Source organism: Schistocerca cancellata, chromosome 4 (genome assembly GCF_023864275.1).
Source record: "Schistocerca cancellata isolate TAMUIC-IGC-003103 chromosome 4, iqSchCanc2.1, whole genome shotgun sequence".
Classification (NCBI taxonomy): Eukaryota; Metazoa; Arthropoda; class Insecta; order Orthoptera; family Acrididae; genus Schistocerca; species Schistocerca cancellata.
In genome coordinates, this window is record NC_064629.1 from 502,524,691 (window position 1) to 502,545,889 (window position 21,199).

The window sequence follows — 21,199 nt, forward strand, 5'->3', positions numbered from 1 at the left end:
GATCAAAATTCAAACTTACTTGTTCACTCGATTGTTTAAGTTGCGAGCTTATTTGAGTTGCAAACTCTGCTAGCCACTCTGTTAAGCTTAATTGTTCACCATCCCCTAGTTCAATTTTTACATTTCCTACGATCTCATCACTCTCAGGTAGAGACATGTTAACTATTAATTATTTTAAATGACAACAACAAAATACCTTGCTTTATGTAGCTATGCTAAGATGTCGTGGTCGGTGTTCCTGTTGGCTTTCTTCACTTCTATTCGGTTTTATCGAAGCTGAAGTCTTGATTGATGAATTCCATTGGCATAATCCAGACGTTAATCTTCCGAGCGGTGTGATGATAGTTTTTCGTAGTCGCACTAACACACGTTATTTATTTATTTATTTAATTTTGACATATTTTCACTGTTGCCACACTGCACAAATAAACTTTTTTGGAGTGCTAAGCACATACGAAATTTATCGCTGCACTATTATCATCGATGCACTTAAAGATCCCGGACGAGCCCCCACTTTTGTTATGGTCGCCTGGTCGTAGATATAGCTAATTGCTATAATCGCACTATTTCACTCCCATTTACGGAGCTTGTTAGCACTTGATGTTAGGTTAGCGCCATTAAAATGCATTGTGTTGTGGTAATCGCTGCTACTTGCTGGATCGCTGCTGTGTCTCGATGCTGTGCTGGCTCTAAATCTGGTTGTCTAGGGTTAAAAACATGAGGTCCCGTGTTTTTTATGTGCTTTTGATGATAAAGAACGAGCGAAACCAACAAATATGTAAACTTCAAATATTTATTACTCTGGTGGCCATCTTAATTCCACTGTCCACCAAAGACCATGACTCAACACAAAGTAGTACTTCCGTTACATGTTCTTTGCATTGTTTGTCCACCTCAAACAATAACACACAAACACACTTTACCAAAGTGACATTCAGACTGCTCCCCGACCGTTCTTGTTGCTTGTATTTATAACATTGTCAAAGAACTACTAAAAAGAGATATAGTTTACAAGTCACATGTACATCTGTTATCATAATTTGTGCAGAAAAGTTATTAATTTGCATCGAGTGACATAATTTAACATGTTATTAAAATGACAGACAGATTTGTTGACTTGACAGAATAATTCTTTGTTACAAAAAGGCCGTTTTTTAGAAGTTTGTCAATTGACTTCTCTAATTCGCATAAATAAGTAAATAACATGAATTATTAAGAATTACATTGGTTTTCGTCTATAATAGGATTGATTACGTGAATACTGAGTGAAAACGCTCCTAGTGAACAAATAGGTTTCACTGGGTGATTTTTATTTAAGGAGATCCAAAATACCTAAGTTGGCCACTATTTTTCGTACTTCATATTAATTATTTAAGATGAACTTAGTGTTTTTACATGATGACATTTGCTGTATCAGTGATCAAGTGGTATAAACTTTTGTGTGGGTCAGTTATTCAGTATAATTTAATGAGTTGACTGTTTATGGAGACATGTTATGCAATCATTGTTAACATACACAATAACTTTTCTATAATCATAAATACTCGTTAAACTGGTTGAATTTGGAGGGTATGGCATACTTCGGTACAGTAAAGCCTTTAATATGTTCCGTTACAATCTGCAGACACAAATCACCTAAACCCGTAAATTCCGGGGAGGAGTTCTATGAGCCCTGACGCAATGTTCAGACATCCCAGATGCATTCGACCGGTTTCATATGTGGCGAGTTTCTGGGCCAGCACGTCAATTAGAACTCGCCACTATGTTCCTCTAACCACTCCATAACACTTCTGGCCTTCTGACATACATTACATTATCTTGCTGAAAAATGCCACCTTCGTCGGGAAACACGATTGTTATGAAAGGGTGGCCGTGGTCTGCAGCCCGTGTAAGATACTCCTTGACTGTCATGGTGCCTTGCAAGAGCTCCACTGGATCCATGGATGCCCACGAGAATGTTGCCCGAGCATAATGGAGCCGCCACCAGTTTGCCTCCGTCCCGCAGTACAGATGTCAAGGAGCTATTGCCAAGGTAGACGACAGATTCGCGCCCTCCCATCGTCATGATGGAGAAGGTATCGGGATCTATCAGACTATGCAACGCTCTGTCCACGCGCCAAAGTTCAGTGTCGATGGTCACGTACCCATTTCAGTCGTAGTTGCTGATGTCGTGGTGTTAACATTGGCACATGCATGGGTCATTGGCTGCAAAGGCCCATCGTTAGGAGTGTTGGCTGCACTGTGTGTTCAGACACACTTGTACTCTGCCCAGCATTAAAGTCTGATGTTACTTCCGTCACAGTTGTCGCCTTTCGTGTTTTACCAGTCTGCCCAGCCAACGACTTCTGACATCTGTAACGAGGGGAGGCTACCTGACCCCACAACACCTGGACGTGGTTTCACCTTGGTTTCGTCATGTGTTGAAGACACTCACCTAGCAATCTTCGAACCCTGACAAGTCGTGCAGTTTCCGAAATGCCCGTACCGAGCCTACAGGCCATCAAAATCTTCCCTCGGTCAAACTCAGATAGATCGGGCGCCATCCCCATTCTGCACACGGGCAGGAACCTCACTGATACTACATGCGCCGTGCGTGCTTCTGACAATCAGTCTTTCCTCGCCAGGTGACGCTTCTATCGCCTGGACAGGTTTATATCGAAAGTGGGTCGTTGGTCATAATGTTCTGGCTGACCAATGTAGTTTACCTTTGGTTAAGGAAGCCCAGCGTTTGGTGTCCAGCGATAACATCCACAGCAGTGGTGAGGCAGAGATGCCAGTGCGTATGGAGGCCACATTCGTCGAGAGGGTGTATCGTCACTGGCCGCGACGTCCCAGGCAACAACGGGCCAAGAGGCACGTGAAGGGTGCACTTTACAGCATACGAATATACGGCCGGCTCCTGGCCACTCTTGCATGTCTCGTCTGCTGAGCCCAAGGAGATCGACCATACGCCTTCTTATCGGAAGACGCGTCAACAGACTGTACGCATGTTCTGCAGAAAGACGACCCATTCTTAACCCTCTACGTATTCGCACAATGTCGATCCGCGTGCAGCTCCGTTAACAACACCCGATGGTTACACCTGCTATCGAAAAATCTAATATGTTGCAGCAGTAATAAAGGACAATTAGAAGCAAGACCAAATGACTAATCATAACGAGTTTGGAGGCACAGATACAAGAATTTTCGGCATTATGAGGAAACGACAGCGATTACACTTACTACAATTACAGTATAATGTACTAATATAACTGCAGTTTATTTTAATTTTACTGGTGGTTGCCTGTTTCACTTATGTAAGAACCTTCATCAGACCAGTTCCTGAAATATGTAACACAAATTAGTTCATAACAACAACAGCAGATGACACAATCATCAAGGATTCATAATGAAGTAACCATCGTAAATGCACGAATCAGTTTTCAAGTCCACATGAGGAACCAGTACGCTGTGTTATAAGATCGGCAGTCGGTGATTGATACCACTTAGTAATAACACATAGGCTCCGCGTACAGGTTCGTTGTGTGGACTTGTAAACTTATTTTACGCTTTTACTGGGGCTGAGGGAGGGGGGTGGTCTTATTACGGTTCCTTACTAGAAATAGCACGTCATTTTCTGTTTTGTGTTACATGTTTCAGAAATTGGTCTGCTGCGGAACCGGAACTGGTAATAACCAGGAAAATTAAAATTAATCCGATTTGGACTGATACTTCTTATTTACAGCTACAAGAGTTTGATCTCCTTAGTCAGCTGAGAAGACAAGACCATGCTGTCATTTACTACAGCCTCGATGTTACCATCCGCTGATTACTTCTAGCCGAACTTATGTCATCGAATACTAGCCACGTGGATGTTCTATACGGTAACCCGCGCGTTTCTGGGTTGCTAGTTCAACACCTAGACTGATTGTCTGCTGGCTGAATACCTACATTGCCTTGGCTTCTGACCCGACTCAAACTTCTATTCCGTTGGCTTTTAACCTGCAGACTACTATTGGTTACTCACGGTTCCTAATACCACTTGTGTATCGCACTGTATCTGCCAAAAATTAAGAAAAATTGCTACACTCTGGACAGGAATCAGTGTATATAAAACTCTGCGATCCTTTGTAAAACCTTGCATGATCCAAATTACTTGCTCTGGCAACAATAGGTGTTTGGAGCGTCATTGTAATACAAGAATACAACCTGGGAAATCCACGATGGCAGAGCACTATCTTAAATGACGAACATGCAATAAAATATCATTGCAAAAGTGGCCGTTGCAGCAATTAGTAACCGAGACTGTGTCCTGACGAACTCTATTGAGAGTTTACCGAGTATCTTTCTGGTAGTGACAAAGAGTTTACGTTAAATATTATTTTTTACCGGCATTTCAGCGCATTTTCGTGCTGTATGATGACACGGTACGGAATTTAGTGCATGTACTTTTTCCGACCATTCCGTCTCTGATGTGGCAACTCCAAACCTAAGTACTTCTAAAAATGACGTTCACCTGATATTTTCCTTTCTGTCGCATTGTCTTCATATGTCACTGCCAATCATTCCTTTATAGAAGTGAGCCAATATCCACTTTAATACGATTTATTCTGCCGTTCTAACACAACTGACATTTCCGTGTCACTCCTCCTAGGTCTGCTACTATAGTACGTCTATGTCGCTACTTTCCTTGCTCTCCAACCCTTTAGCCTCGCAAAGATCTCTCCAGATTTACAGTGACAGTTTCAAGTTGTGATGTAACCTAACCTGTCTAGCAGTCAGTCCCACCTAAATACAGGTAACAACCGTAACCTAGGGTTACGCATTAGCATCTACATACATACTCTGCAAACAACTACACGGTGCATAGCGGAGGCTGATTTCGCCTCCCTAACTTCCACTGCAAGACACTCAAATCTCCTACCCAAATTATTAAAACACTATAATATCTGGCCTAAGTACTGAACGTAAACTAACCTGGAAATTCTATTAACTTCCCAACAAAAAGCGTACAATAGACTAAAAGGTACTCATAGGCCTGTCTTGAGGATTTCGTCCTTTCACCAACATTCCTATCAGCAGACACGCAAGTCGCCCAGTGTGGCGTTGAATGCCAGAAGTACTTGCCCTCGGCGGCCGAACTTCCTCGAATGGGGGACTCCCGGCCCACAATGCCGTACGCTCATTTCCATTTTTTCCGATCAGCAACAGTCTTATCCGACCCATCTTCATTTCTTCAGCTTAGATTTTAATTGCACTCCCTCAGACTTTCATCACTCATCTGATGTTCTTGAGCGTCGGGCACTCTGTACCGCAGTCCGCGTCCGCCCGCCCTTATCCAAACGCATTCTACACAAGTTAATTAATTTCCAACCCTTCCTCAAATTTTAAGTCCTATACGTCCTGCAAACAAAGTGGCCTTCGCTCTTCTCCTGCCTGCGGGAGAAGGAGTGTCCAGGGCCGCTATATGGTTGTCTGGGGAGCTATTGTGAGGAACGGGAGGTCTGGCTATCATCCTCTGGCAAGAGAATTGGAAAAGCTATAACTAAAGGATGTCCTCAGGGTTCCGTGTTAGGGCCCCTATTTTGGGACATCCACATGGAGCCCTTATTAGACACACTACAACAAAGTGAAGAAGTGCTAGAGGTGATAGCCTATGCGGATGACCTCCTCCTGCTGGTCGGCGGCCGTAGCCGCGAAGACATCGAACCTAAAATAGAGAGTGCTTTAAACAAGTTACAACTATGGTGCCAAAACACCAAAATGACGGTGTCACCAAGCAAGTCCACCTACTTACTATTGAAGGGACAACTAATCCGCAACCCAACTGTAAGAATAAACCGCTCGCCGGTTCTTCGGAGACGTGACGCACGATATCTGGGCATCATCATTGATGAGAAATGGAACTTTGGAAAGCACATTGAAACCGTAACCCAGAAAGCATTACAAACGCTAAATAACCTCATATCAATAGGACACAGAAGATTTCACCTTCCATCACATCTGATCAAACTCTACCATAACAGTATATTAACATCGATAGTGGGCTACGGTTCGGGAGTCTGGGCACACAGGCTCACGAGGGTGGTGCCCGCCATGACAGTGAGAAGGGTTCAAAGGAGCATGATTTTGAGATCGGTAGGTGCTTATAGAACAACACCGGGGGGAGCACTACTAGTCCTAATGGGGCTTTGCCCCCTGGACATTAAAATTAGGGAGCAAGCTGCATGGTTCTGGATCAAAAAGGAAAATATAACAAAAATAGAGGAGATCTTAGGTGTTAGGGCAAGGGACAAGGGAGAAATTCGGCAAAGAGGAGTACAATTATGGCAAGAACTTTGGGATACGGATGAAACAGGGAGGAGGACACATGACTTGATACCAAGTATTAGGGAACGGCTAAAAATGAAACACTTTGAACCTACCAGGGGGCTAATCCATTTTCTCACTGGACATGGACCCTACCCGGTATACCTATGCCGGTTTGGGAAAAGGGCCACACCTGCGTGTGAATGTGGTGAACCGGAGGGCACTCCCGATCATGTGATTTACGAGTGCCCCCTCTTCAATGATGTTGCCTCTACATTACGGGACCAACTACCTAATCATGACACCTATAACCTAATAAGACAAGAGGACACCTTCCATATTATAAATAAACTTGCCAACGAGGTATCACAGAAGGTGTTAAGGGAATACATGAGGGAACAAGACTAAATAGCATCGATCATGACCATTGCTCCCTACTCCCATTCCGCCTGCGCGGGGATAGGCCGACCTTTAGTCTGGAATCCGCCACGCGCGGGATTAGGGGGGGTGGGGAATATGACAAAAACCCGAAATTGACAATACACTGAAGATGACGTAGATTTAGAATTAGTTAGTAGGAATTAGATTAGAAACTTAGATTTTAGAATCCTGCAGCGATTTACAACCTGGCCAGCCCAGTGTCAGGGGCACGCCCATCGGGATTAGCTCGATGGGCAAGGCAATATAGTAGGTTTGTACACTGCTGACACACTTGTGACGCTGCAGGAAGTAGAATGTAGGTTAATAAAAACTTAGAGATTAGCATAAACTATATAACTGCCCATTTAAACTAACCTAGCTGTAGCTCACAACTAAATATAAAATAGAATTAGCTGCAATTGTAACTAACAGTAGCAAGTAAGACCCACTAATCAAGTAAGGAGGTGGGTTGTATGTATAATTATTATTTGATGGTTAATAAAGAATTTTTTTTAAAAAAAAAAAAACACTAGTAATTAAAAAAAAAAACAAAGAACAGCCATATGCTAGATGACATTCAAGTCACATATGGGAGAATTAAATAAACAATACACAAATAATTTCTATAGCATAATTTCAGCTGGATACAACACAGTGTTTAATCTGAGAATGGTGTGTAACTGGACAGCCGAAATTTGACGTTAGTTCAATTTCCAATCCGGCGGCAAACCTGGATAGAATAAAATGTTTGCCTCGCTACCTGACATGTAAGAAGCGATCAAAATGTTTCCGTTTAAGGGCGTTGCTCCAGCGTATATGCGACCTGGTGCGACTCCGATGCAGATACATAAGCACTGACATGTAGGCAAGTGGTTAATGTGGCCTTCGAAAGCAAACTTTTTGATCGCCCCTTATACAGGGTGCCAATGGGCACTGATTTATGACAGTGAGGAAAATTAAAAATTTGTACCGAACTGAGATCCGAACCTGAGTCTCCAGCGTACTAGGCAGATGCGCTGACTACTACGCCATCAGAACACAGTGGGCTATCATCACACAGTGGGCAACACAAGGCGACAGACTACCCTAGCACACCTCCTGTCAAGCCCCCCCCTCCCCCCGTTCTCAGATATTCTCGATGTAGTGCCACTTGCCTGTTATGTCCGGATGGCATAGTTGCCAGTAAGTAGGAGACTTAGGTTCGAATCCTGGTCCGGCACAATTTTTTAACTTTCCCCATTCATTTAAATCAGTGCCCACTGGTAGCTAATATCTTTAATTCCTTTGTGTCTCAGTTTATTTGATTTGTAGTGCTTTACTTGTGCCCTGAGCCATGTATGGATAAAAACGTCGAGACTATTGTATCTAGAGTGTGTCACAGTGCCTTTGAAAAACGGTGAAGGAGACATATTGTATCAGTTTGATACTGAAGAAATCCTTGTCTCGAAACGAATGACTCGAGAGTTAAGAATAGAAACGTGCTGTGGGATAGTAACGTCAATGGATGGAAAACCCTCAGTCCACACTCTATAATTTACAGAAGAAAGAGTGTCACTCACAGCGCTGTATGGGCAGTAATACGAGCACAGTACCTAACTCCCACCATTCACACAAAGTGCAAGCTTCAATTCCTGCTACTTTGGAATTCGGGTCGTTTTGAGTCAGTGGGTAAGGCAGTGTTCTATGGACGATGCTCAGTTTTCTCCGTCTGTTCTTTCCTCAGTTGCAGCCTGTTTCATGAGAGATGTAATACTCGGTATGTTCCTACGCTATAGCTGTGAAGAGCTGACGATATATATTTGTAGTAAACGTGTAGGTGGGCATACTTAATTGTTGGTTAATAAGTTCAGGTCTGCTTCCTTCCCGCTTAACTTCACCAACTTCCACGATGTTGTAAACTATCCTACTTTACTTACGCGTATGTACGTGATCCCAACATGATACGGGTCCATCTCATTTTACTCTGCATCAGATATGCCCTGACGGGTGAATGGAAAAAGGAGGTCCAGTTTCGTACTCAGTTTGCTCACTTGCTCTGACTACTCATGACTTCTTCTCGTGTGGTTATGAGAAACGTCGTGTGTACGAGACAACTAACTAAGTGGAAAGTACCTCCTGGCGAAAATTCTCGCTGCCTATGAAAGTGTTCGAACAACATTTGAATTGAAGACAGAACTTTCAGCGACTATGGCATGCTTTATACAACCCAGGTGACATTCCTTTGAAAAACTTTAGTTAATTAATCATGTTGGCCAGGGTGTACAGATGAATAAAATTATTACAAAAATGAGACTACTTGCATTTTTATCGTAGTGAGCAGACCAACGGTAAATTTGAAATTTTCTAATTTTTGGTTATAAACTTCGACTCGGTCGTTTCCAGACCTGGGCTCCCTATCCTTATTCCAATTTGGTATATTTGCCTTTCTCCATCATCCCAAAACACCCTATAGAGTTCTAAGCGTTAGTAGAAAAGGCAATCTCAAGATAAATTTCATGAACTGGTCTAATTATTTGCAAGTAGGGAGTCATTTCCAGTACGAACTGCGCAGTCAGTTTTAATATCATAGTCACATATGGTTTGTTGTAATTATTCTCGACTTATACTTACAGGTCAAATAGATCATCTTTAAATTTTTAATAATAATGTGACGAGCAAACACCATAACGATGACATTTCAATATTTCTAGACTATTCGTATTTTTTCAATATTTAAGTTTTAATTAAACAGAGCAAATTATATACTTAATATTATTTGTGGTAATTAACTTGCGAGTTTTGTTTGTGCCAACACATGTAATTTTATTGTACAAAAATACCAGTCAAATGTGGTTTACTTGAAACTTATTTCTTGCAGGTCACTCCAAGAACAGGGATATATGTACGAATTCTGAACTCTTCCCGTTAGTTGAAACCAGGACCTGCCCTTGCCGAAAGCAAGAATTGCGGGTACTTGGAAACTGGTCGGAATGTATAATAGATACTGAAATAACATCAGTGAGAGCAAATGGAAGGCGTGTTGGTGGAGTCTGCGGATCGGGAGCAAAATATCGTCGTGTGGGGTGTTTCAATACCACTGGACATCTTATAGAGCCAATGTGAGTTTTTAAAAGTTTCATGATGTTTACTTATTTCCAAGATGTAAACTATAACTTGGGGCTTTGTTTAGAATCTACAGTAATGAACTATATCATAAATATAAGCATTTATTTTTCAAAATTGGAGAAAATTGTTAGGTCATAACTGAAGTGCACAGAACCGTTATTTTTATTAATTAATTTCTTAGAAATGTGAAATTACGAGATCAAGTAGTGGAGAAAACGTCGTCAGTCTTATACGCATTTCCATAAATATCAGCCAGAGGATTACTTTCGCATTAAGACTTATTTAGAATTTCTGATCTGTATCAGTTATCGCTAGCAAAACTGCAACTATACAAGTGGTTGTGCAGCTGCATGTAAGAAGAACCCTGTAAGAATACCATAGGTATGTCCAATATGCTGCGTCCTCAAAACTTTCCGTCCAAAAGAAGAACTAATTTTGAAATGTCGTTTTCTCTCACAGGAGTGAGACAACCACCTTATTCACCGACTGCAGAAATGCGATATGCACACACACGTCATATAGGTTTTTTTCAAACAGTAGTAATGTGTGTTTTGCGAAATGATCGAACAGCATTGTGCTTCCTTGTAAAAAGGAACTTGAATAGCTGCTATATAAACTCCAGAAAAATACTGGATAATAAGCTTGAGAGTTCAGTTTTATTTTCTATTGATCATGCGTAACGAACTTCACGTGAATCTCAAGAACAGTTACGACCAGATGATATGCGAGGAAAGTTATATGCCCTTCGCTGATGGAGACCTCAACTATAATAATGTCATATATCCTTATGTGAGCAGTCTCGCGCTTAACATCCCGATGTCGAGCGTCTGATGTCCTGTTCATCATTCTCATCGTCACACAAGAGCAGTAATACGAAAATACTGGACTCACAAATCCATGGTTTTATTACGCAAACGTTATGACTAATTTTTCATGGTGTATTGCTACATTATGCCACTCGGTTCGTGCCAAACCACTTTAATCACCACAAATAAGCGCAACATCACGAAGAAGAAAACTGAATGTGCGTCGCAGGGAATAAATAAGACCCGCTCTGTCAGCGTGGTTCAGCTGCATAGTGGGAAACATTCGAGGAGGGCGTGTACAGCAACCTAGAACTGTCCACGAACACTGAAAGGTGTCGCTAAATACTGTGTAGAGCAGCAATCAACACTCCGTCTGTTCTTATATTTTATGTGACACTTCCAACATCAAAGCTAGCTCCTGAAAGCAAATGCAATAATAAGGTCGTGTGTTCGTAAGTTTAAAATATGTAAAACATAAAGAGAAGAAAGACTCGGATTTAAAAGATGAAGTGTATGCGATCGTTAAATAAGAATGGCAAGGATAGTAAACAGTCAACGTGTACGTAACTAAATGGCACAGATGATGTAGATGCACTTGGGAAAACAATATGGATGCAACACCATAGAAAATGTTATGAAAACATCAGAAAATATCGACCACATGAAGCACTGACGACAACAGCTTGTTAGGAGAGTACCTGGTATTAGCATGGACTCATCAAATGGCATCTCACGTAAAACAAGTGGATCGAGGCCTAGGCGCTCGCCTAGGAAATTGTTATGTTTCCAGATCATGCAAATTGATTTCTGTCACATAAACGAAAAATATATGTGTTTACTGCATTGTTGTACATATATAAGCAGAATTCCGAAGCAACGCATCATTCTCACTCATGTTTCCTAGAAAGTAGCTCTGACAAATTTCTTGAAAATCTTTGTAGCACCGTCCCTTCCAGTTTCCACCATCACCATCATCAAAACCAAGCTGATGCACTGTCTGTGATCGCGTCACCTCTTACGATCTAGCAAACGCAGAGGTGCCCAATTTTGATTAATGTCATTATGTGTATCCTAGTCGCCCTCCCACGAGATACTGGAACCGTTGCGGTTCTATTCTGATACATGCCCATTCAGCAGCTACTCATATTCACATAGGTTGGCCGGAGGTAGATCCAAAGCGCGCGCCTCTCACGTGATGGCATCGCAGATGTGATCCACAGACTTCGCATTAGCTAGCCTACGAGTCAACACAAGCACCCTCTATCTATCCTTGCAGTCACTGTAACATAATTCGGGAACGATAGTATGGTGCATTGTTTTGGCGAAAATATTAGTCGTCATCGAGGCACTGTAGGCGAACAAACGGATGCACATGAATCGACCATCGATCCCTGTGTCGCTCGTTGCCAAAACTGTGTCACACTATCAGGAGCTGCATATCATTCCATACAGACATCCCCCCCATAAGCGAATAACACCATCACCTGCCGAAACAACATCTCTGTTGACAAGCGATATGCATAACCTGCGACGTTTTCGTAGTACTCGTACGCGTACGAACATGTGCCACGACATATCAGTCTAAGTGACCTTTATTTGTGTTTTTAGCGTACAGTGGAGATATTCCAGTGCTGATACTCATCACAGTGCACAGTGACATGCGGTGATCAGAGGTACACGTGTGGGCTGCTGACTTCTGTACCTCACAAATCATTGGTTAAACGTTATGACTAATTTCTCTGCAAGAGAGACGCTCAGTAGCTCGGTACGGGCTTTTGTTGAAGTTTCGAGAACATACCTTCACCGAGGAGTCAAGCAGTATATTGCTCCCTCCTACGTATATCTCACGAAGAGATCATGAGGATAAAATCAGAGATTGGAGCCCATACAGAGGCATGCCGACAGTCTTTCTTTCCACGAACAATACGAGACTGGAATAGAAGGGAGAACCGATAGAGGTACTCAAGGTAACCTCTGCCACACACCGTCAGGTGGCTTGCGGAGTATGGATGTAGACGTAGATGTAGATTACGATCTGATGGAGCTCGACGGTGCTGCTGCTGTTCACCGGTTTATATTGTCCAGCGCTGAAATGGCAAGCAATCTGCTACACTGGAAGCCCGTCCATACACGCTGTACGATCTTCATAGTCGACGACGATCTCTGATATCAACACGTTAATACCCACTGCGAATGACTCTCGTGGTGATGATTTTATGCGCCAATGGAATAGCACACATATTGGACACTCATGATCAACTGCACTGGTACTGTGCCTCTTCCCCATCATTAGCACAAATTTCTTGCTGACAGGCGGTACAACGTCTGACGACTGTGAACCACCTCACGCGCTGATCTAGATCATTCGCTCTGGCGACAGCAATACTCTTTCTCCAACACAACAGCTATCTATGATAGTTTTCCTCGTGAATGTATTACGTTAAAATCAATGTTTTGTGTGCCGAGTCGTTCTTACAACTTTGTAAACGTCGAGTATCATCAAAACTTGACATATATATCTGTGGACATTAATATGAGGGATTTTCACCCTTCACTTTCATGATGGCTTGAAGCCTGCTGGGGGCACGTTCAGTGAGATGTGTGAATGTCTGTGGAGGAATATCAGCTTGTTCTTTCTCAAAAGCTGAAACCAGAGAAAGTAATGATTTATTTATTTATCTATATATTCTTCATAATTACAGCCTATTATACGAGACGCTAAAATAGGCCATACAAATCACATTTCCTTAGATAGTAATAAATTATGTATTAACTATTTTTTGGATACTTAATTTGTAAAATACTACAAGTACTTCTACTACTACAAAACTACAATAAAACGCTTAACCCGTTACCCAACTAGTAATACTACTATAAGCACTACAGAGTATGATTTGTGCTTGTTCATTTATTTTGGTGCATTTAACTTGTAGATGCTTGTTTCTGCTACTGGATTCGCCCTCACACTACCCAGATCAAGAGCTATTGTCTGCTGGATTGCTTGAGGAACAGGAAGCACGTCAGCGGTGTATCGTTCGTAGAAGGTAATTCCACCCATCACTGTTACGTCTTGATGTCCACAATTCCATGATCACTTGCACCAACGCAATGCAGCTTCTTGGGACACTATTTCATTCAGTGGTCGTCGAGCTCAGTTATCTTCTCTCCATCTACAGAGTGTGTTGTCCAGCCTGGATGACAGCATGCTGACTTATGGTTAAATGATGCCTCGTGAAGCCTTCCACGGCCTTCGTGTATACTGAGGCTGCAGTATCGGCGTAGATGCGCCAGGTCGACTCGCTCCTTAGTGCTGCTTTGGGATCCATCATCCTTGATACCTGACTTACGTTACCTGCCGAATCTTCATACACCACGCAGTCCCACAATGTGTGTTCTGTTATGCCCACACTGCCGCAGGTGCAGCTATCATCCATCTGCTTCCTTATTTTGTATAGATACGTAGCGTACGAGACATACGTAATGTATCAGTCCACTTGACGGCTTAAAAAATCTACTTTTCAATCTCTCTCCGATGTTAAGGAGAAATTTGTATTTTCTCGTGCCTGTGCCTGAAGTGTCCCATTCATTTTGCCACAGTTGCAATACGCAATCTTTTATTGATTTTTTAGAACTGGCCTCAGTTCCAGGCACACTTCGTACCTACATTTGATGGCCTTTCTTTAACTAGTAAAAGGCTCCCATTTTCCTAATTTCCAAGTCCGGTGGGCATATTCCTAGAATTACTAACAATGCATCATTTGTGGTAGAGCAATAGGCGCCCGTTGATCTTAGTAACACTCCTCGTTGAACTCTTCTCACTAATGAGGCTGGCTTCACTAGCTGCAATCTATGAACCCAAACGCTCGCACCATATCTTACGACTGATGCTGATATAGATTGGTGGAATACACTGATAGTTTTCAAGGGGAGCCGACATTGCCTGCTTGCAATGGTTATAATTTTATTCATCACATTTTTACCTTTTCTGCCTGCTTTCTCTATATGATGTTACGACATTCGTTTCCCTTTCAGCATAAGATACGTTGTTTTGTGAGGCGTTAATGACAGTTTGATACTTCGACACCAGCCGTCAAGTTCGTGGAGCACCGCATTACATTTATGTTCTATAATTATTCTGGAGGCACTACTCACGGCGAATAGTACGTCATCTGCAAATGCTACCATCCACTTATGCCACAGTTGCATGTAACTTCTGAAGTGTGGGCTGCAGTACTAAATCCTAAAACTGGGCCGCACATTGATCTCTGCGGACAGACTTTTGTCTTCGTTACTTTCTTTCCTGGGTATGTTAAAGAAGCATGCTGCCCGTGGCAATAATCTCTCAGGCAATTGTACACCGCTTTTGGACACTCAAAATCCCTAAGGTGACCACAGAAATGCGGCCACTATAGGTTATCGAAAGCTCCAGCAATAACAATCATCATCGCTGGAGAGTTCGTAGAATGAGTATCTGTTGGTAGCAAAATCGCCTTATTAATTGCGTCTGCAGTTGACTTGCCTGTTCTAACCTGTACTGGTGAACGTTCATCCCGTATTGCAGTCTATGGTCTTCTTATCTTCTGCATAATAGTTTTTTCAAATATCTTGCCGAGAAAATTCAATAGATAAATTGGTCTGTAGAATTTGGGTATTATTGGATACTTATCTTGCCCTTTAATAATTATTCCCACTTCAGCTATTTTCCACGGTGCAGGGACCTTTCCTTTCGTAATACATTCGTTGCACAGTTCGTGCAAGTAACTATCTGATTGGTCACATAGTGCTTGTATTACTTCGGCAGGGATCCCATCTGTCATGGAGATTTATTTTTTAGTCTTAAAATTATTTGTTTAATTTCTTCTTGTGCGAGCCGCGTGGGGTAGCCGAGCGGTCTGCGCCTTGCCACAGTTCGCACGGCTTCCCCCGTCGGAGGTTCGAGTCCTCCCTCGGGCATGGGTGTGTGTGTTGTCCTTAGCGTAAGTTAGTTTAAGTTAGCTTAAGTAGTGTGTAAGCATAGTGACCGATGACCTCAGCAGTTTGGTCCCATAGGAACACCAACCAACCACTCTTCTTGTGAGAAGGAATACACAAGGTTATTGTTTCTATAGTCTTCTCATAATATTTTTCGTATCCTTTGCTTCCATCGTTCCATTTCTTTTTATAACTCTTGTTTACAACGTAGTTTAACGTACCTGTGTCTACGCAATCTTTGGACTCTTTTTTCTTGGGTCACGCTGCTCTGGTATAGATAGCTTTCTAGATCTTCTTGTTTCGCATCTTAATTTATGCATCACCTCGCTCCAGATGCAAGATACTCCTGTAGAACGACATCTTCTGGCAGGTATCGATTACTCCATTGCTCTATGAATAGCCACTGTCAGTTGTTGCGCTTGAACAACTACGTTATCACCCAGTGATGGACGTCCCGGACGCTGAAACACCCTTCTTAGTTGTTCCCAGTTAACGTCCTCATGTTGTATTTGGGTCTTATGTGCACGTTTTCTGTGGTGTCTTGGATTTCCCTTGCAGCTATGGTATAGTGTATGATATGGTCACTTGATGTCATTCCACTCTCAATCTTCCAGCCTTTCGTACGGAGCGCCGCTGCCGTATTTCCTGAAGTGACGCCAATATTTAACATTGTTCTGACCCTCCCTTCGTAGGTTTGGGCATTGCGATGTGCATTCAGTACCTATAGGTTGAGTTCTTCTAGTTGTCTTTCAAGGTCATCAGTCAGGCGGCTATGCCACAATACTAACTTCACATTTGCATCAATGGGGTACAACAAGAACTTAGTTCGTCCTAAGTGAGTAACATCCTTTAGTGTTAGCAGATACTCGTCGATATCAACACTAAACTGAAAATACATGGAGATCAGGATGCAACTCTTCCTTCCGGTTAAATTTACCACATAGATTACGTGTTCTGAACAGTACTGTGATATTTTTGTACCTGTAATGGCCTTTTTACGTATTACTATTGCTGCTATAGGATTTTTCCCTTGTGTGACTCTCTGGGCAGTTATTGGCAAACTGGGCATCTTTAATAACTTCGTATACGGTGCTTGGAGGCACAATGCATCTAACTGCAACTCCTCTGCGACTCTTGTAGCATCATGCAATACGCTGACACTACTCATGACATTAAGCTGTCCTATCTTTATCTCCATTAGGTATATATTCGAAATTCTTGTCCTACTCGTCTGTAATCCCATGGTACAAGACCATGCGTCATTACAAAGTGCTTGTACAACGTATCTAATGGGAATGATTCATTTCCTTTAGCAGAAACCTGCTTCAAAAACCTCTATAGTTTTCCCACTTTTGTTGGCAGATTGTTCACTCTGAGATAGATTATATCTCCAAAAACAGGTACAGGAAAAGTAATATACTTCCCTTCTGGATGTTTATACCTTACTTGACGTCTTAGAGATGTAGTAAGCTTCATCGGCTCTTCCTGTCTAATGAGTTGCATAACGTCCTCTTTGCTTTCATAAATCTGTAGCTGATCTGTTCTGGTGTTTTGTTGTTTCATTCTTTGTGGTAAGTGTTCGTTTCCTGTACGAACTGGCTCTGAGTGTATTCTGTGTTTGTTATAGATTCACGTCCTGCATTGGCGAATCTTCGTTTACTTCTGTAACAGCACATTGTAATCCTCAGGATGTGTGCTGTCGCATTCTACGTACAACTGCCCAGTTTGTGTCACCAAATTCTGGTCGCTATTATCATATATCATCCCTACATCCGCCTACCATCTTTCTTCTCTGTTATACCACATAGTTCTGAAATTTTGCCAGAAACTTCTTTTCCTGCCTTTTCGTAGGTGCACGATGCTCTACTTCGGTCTGTGTTGCTTGCTCGTTTTTATGGTACTTACTGCACACTTTTTGCTAGAAATTCCTCGCTCTTATCCTCCTCGATGGTGAGTTATGTTTCTTACATAGGCGGCACTTGATGACGTCATTGGACTCCTCATTGCTTTTTAGTGTTATGAGATGCTATCCACAAACCATAATAGTGTTGTCGTATGTTTGGGGTCTGGAGCGAAGGCGACGTTCTAACTCATCCCAGAGATGTTCCAATGGGTTAACGTCAGGACTCTGAGGAGGTCAATCCATTTCAGGACTACAGGACTGTTATTGTCCACAGATCATTGCCTTACAGATGCTGCTTTATAACAGGTTGCACTGTCATGCTGATACATTTCCAAACTGTTCCTCTACTGTACACAGTACACAATGCTGTAAAATGTCTTCATATCCTTCCACATTTAGCGTTTTCTTAAGAGCAGTAAGGGGATCACGTTCTAGTCACCAAAAACACCACCTTTCTGGAGGAAAAATCTGTCCACAGTCCATAGGCTGGTTTGAGCAAGACAGTGCTTCACTGAGTATGGTCCTAGTGCAGTTGGTATGTGATTGCCTCCCTCCGACCGCGAACTGTCTTACCCACCAATCATAGATGAGACTGTAGTTCAACGTGGACGCCGAATCGCGGTACGACACTCCTATCCCAACGCTACCTCCTCCACACTACGCGTCATAGCACGTAACGATCTCCAGATATTTGCCAAGCCCAAGTCCTTCGATCAGATTTCCACAGGGTACAGAGTGATTCACCACTCTAAATCACTCGTTTCCAGTCGTCTACTGTCCAGCTGCGTCGATTAACACGGAGTGCATGCAGAAACGTGTGGCTTATGAGGAGCTGCTGGACCGTTGTATCCCATTCTTTTTAACTCCCTACACACAGTTATCGTGCCAGCTAGAATCCATATTGTGTGAAGATGGAAGGGATAGGGATTAAGCACGACTCTCCATCATTTGTCGTGTTACTAACATACCCGTAACGTTAGGTGCTCAAGGACATACTTCACACCGATTTCCTAAGATTTCTGTGCCCAGTGCCCCTCTTCAGCATGATAATGAACTTAAGGCCATAGTTCGTGGTATCTAAAATACTCAACGAAGTGTCGATATATTTCTCGACCTGCGGCCTATTGTCAGCTGAAAACGTCTGGGAAGCGTTATGTCGTCTGTTCCATATTCAGCCACAGACCTATATTCTGACTGGCACACAAATATACAAGGTGATGCTCGTCACAATTCTGGATCTCTAAGATCAGATGCTTCGGCCAATGGCTGCCTTTCCTACTCTCAAGTTTTTCCGCTCTCTGTCTGACTTGGCTGTGGCGTCATTCAGACATCCCTTGATTATTATGATGTCCTCATATGATCCCAGTCTGTATATGTTATTCGTAGATCTACAGCCTGTACGAATCTCAAAAGTACAGGTCATATGCAACATGCAACAATCAAATTGAAAATCCCAGTTCGAGTAACGAATTTTGCTGAACTGTTTGACGGTGATCTCCCCTTGTGAATGTATAAATTTACATTTCCATGACTGTAGGTTTTCTCTAAGTGGTTGGTTGTTCACATTTACATATTCGTGCCTTTGCACTTGGTCCTCAAGACCGTAGTGAATCAACTGTTACGCTAGCATAAATCCTGTGTAAAGTCCTGAACAAACAAACAATGTTATTCAAAAATTACACGCAGCATGAAGCGAGTGTGTTGTCGGCAGCCTTTCCTCTGGGATTAGAAAATGCGACATGCACTGCCTGACAAAACAGGGAAGCATCCAGCAGACGTGGTCGGATGTCGATGTTATGTCGTACACGTACTCACAGTTGGCGGGAATGTTAATCATTAGGGCAGCAATTCTCTGTGACAGGTAGAACAGTCACCATAGTGCATTGGTATTGTTAGTGTTTAATGCTGTTACCATGCCTGGTGGGGTATATGAAGGTTCTGACCAGCGTTAGATGTCGTCTGATCACTGCGAACGACGTAGAGATGCCACGTACTCGTATGAGACAGCGTTATCAGCACTTGACAGAGTTTGAAAGGAGCCTCATTGTGGGTCTGCATTGCGCTGACAGGTCCAATCGTGCAATATCCAGATCTGTGGCCCAGTCAGATGTTACAGTTGTCCGACGTTTGACTCCTTGGGAATGTGAGGGCAAGCGTACTTGAAAAAGTCCTCACTGAGAATACTTGCACAAGATCACAAGAAGATGTAATAAAACTTTATGTTCGAAGTTTACTTGTTCAAATAAACAAACAGTCTACTGTTTCTGATGCAGTACAACAACAAAAAATAAACGTTCTCCAGTAATTCTTCTTAGTTATGTGAAGGAAAAGTTCGTCCCAAACAATCCTTCTTCAATGAAACGAAACGAAATGAAAAGTCTGTCTTCAAAACAAAGTACGTATTTAGAGCTCTATCTCACGAGCAGCACTACTTGTTCTTGGCGCAGAACATCAAGGCTCGGAACACAGTCCGCGGGAGCGCAGCCGTCCGGGTAGCGAAAGCGACATCCGACCCAAGGCGGTGTCCAAACGGTGATGGTACATCAGTCGCTGGCTGACGAAGACGGAACTGGCTCTTGACAGCTCCACGTGGGCAGAAGTACTCATGCGGCGGAAGATTACAATTTTCCTATTGACTATCGAATTACGGCGTATGCAGCAAGAGTTACATGTTTAGAGCGACCCCTGTTGCTATCTTTCTGCACCCTCTGGCTGGTTACCTGGAGGCCCTCCGGAGACTGAGCCAGATATTGCGTAAACCAGCCTCAACGCAGGATTTGAGCTAAGGATAACCCTTAAGTACAGAGTCGTCGATGACGTCGCTGTCTGTGTGGTCGTCGTTGGGTCGAGATGTAGACGTCCGAGGCTCGCATACGTGGGAATGACTGGAGGTGATGCTGGCAATGTGAGGTCCTTAGGTCCTTGGTGTCCGCAGGAGACCCCACCATGTCCAGTGTACCTGGAACAGAGAATGGTATAAGAGGCTCTGGTCGAAGAAAGGAACCATGCCGAGGGCATATCTTTTGAGTTTCTTGTGGCATCGTGTGCCGTCTGGGAGAGTAACTAGGAGCATGGCACTGCCAAGTAGACAGAAGATTGTAGTAGGAAGCCACCAGGGCTCTCTACAGACAAGATTCATAACTCAGGCAGGGTCTTGGAGTGTGAACCTGTATCGACAAGGTGGGGTTTGTCCTGAGGGTGAAGGATGGTCCGAAGATTGAAGATGTCAGCCATGCAGCGTCTCCAAAGGACAAAACCCACCTTGTGGGCGACTGAGCACAACATCCAACGAATGGTGACGTCAGAGTTTGGACACTTGAGTGTTAAAAGTCTGATCAAAATGTTTGGGCACACTATTTGAATTGGGGTCAAAACAGACAGTATCGTTCAAAGAAATACCATTGGAGGCACAAAAGGATGAAAAATCAGAGGATGTAAATTGTGGGCCATTGTCGCTTACAATGGTTTCTGGGAGTACTTCCAGGGCAAAAATCTGTGTCAGAGCCGTAACGGTCTGAGTAGCATAGGTAGAAGTCAGATGGAGACAAACGGAAACCCCGTGCCAGCATCCATTGTGATGAGCCATGAAGTCCGGCAAAGGGTCTGAGAAAGTCAGTGTGGAGGGGGGACTAGTGGGTGAATGTTTTTGGCGAACCAAAGTATCGGTGCATTGAAGGGGCTTACATGCTATGACTTGTAGGTCAGG

At 43.0% G+C, this 21,199-nt stretch overlaps 1 protein-coding gene across 2 annotated transcripts in view; it reads left to right on the top strand.

Moving 5' to 3' along the window:
* Window positions 1-21,199, top strand: part of LOC126183723 (thrombospondin type-1 domain-containing protein 7A-like) — a 1,149,604-nt gene that overhangs the window by 950,551 nt on the left and 177,854 nt on the right. For both annotated transcript variants that reach the window (XM_049925914.1, XM_049925915.1), the window contains 2 exons: window positions 9,566-9,806; window positions 13,553-13,663. In XM_049925914.1, the coding sequence (XP_049781871.1) occupies window positions 9,566-9,806; window positions 13,553-13,663 (352 nt within the window). The remainder of the gene's footprint in view (window positions 1-9,565; window positions 9,807-13,552; window positions 13,664-21,199) is intronic.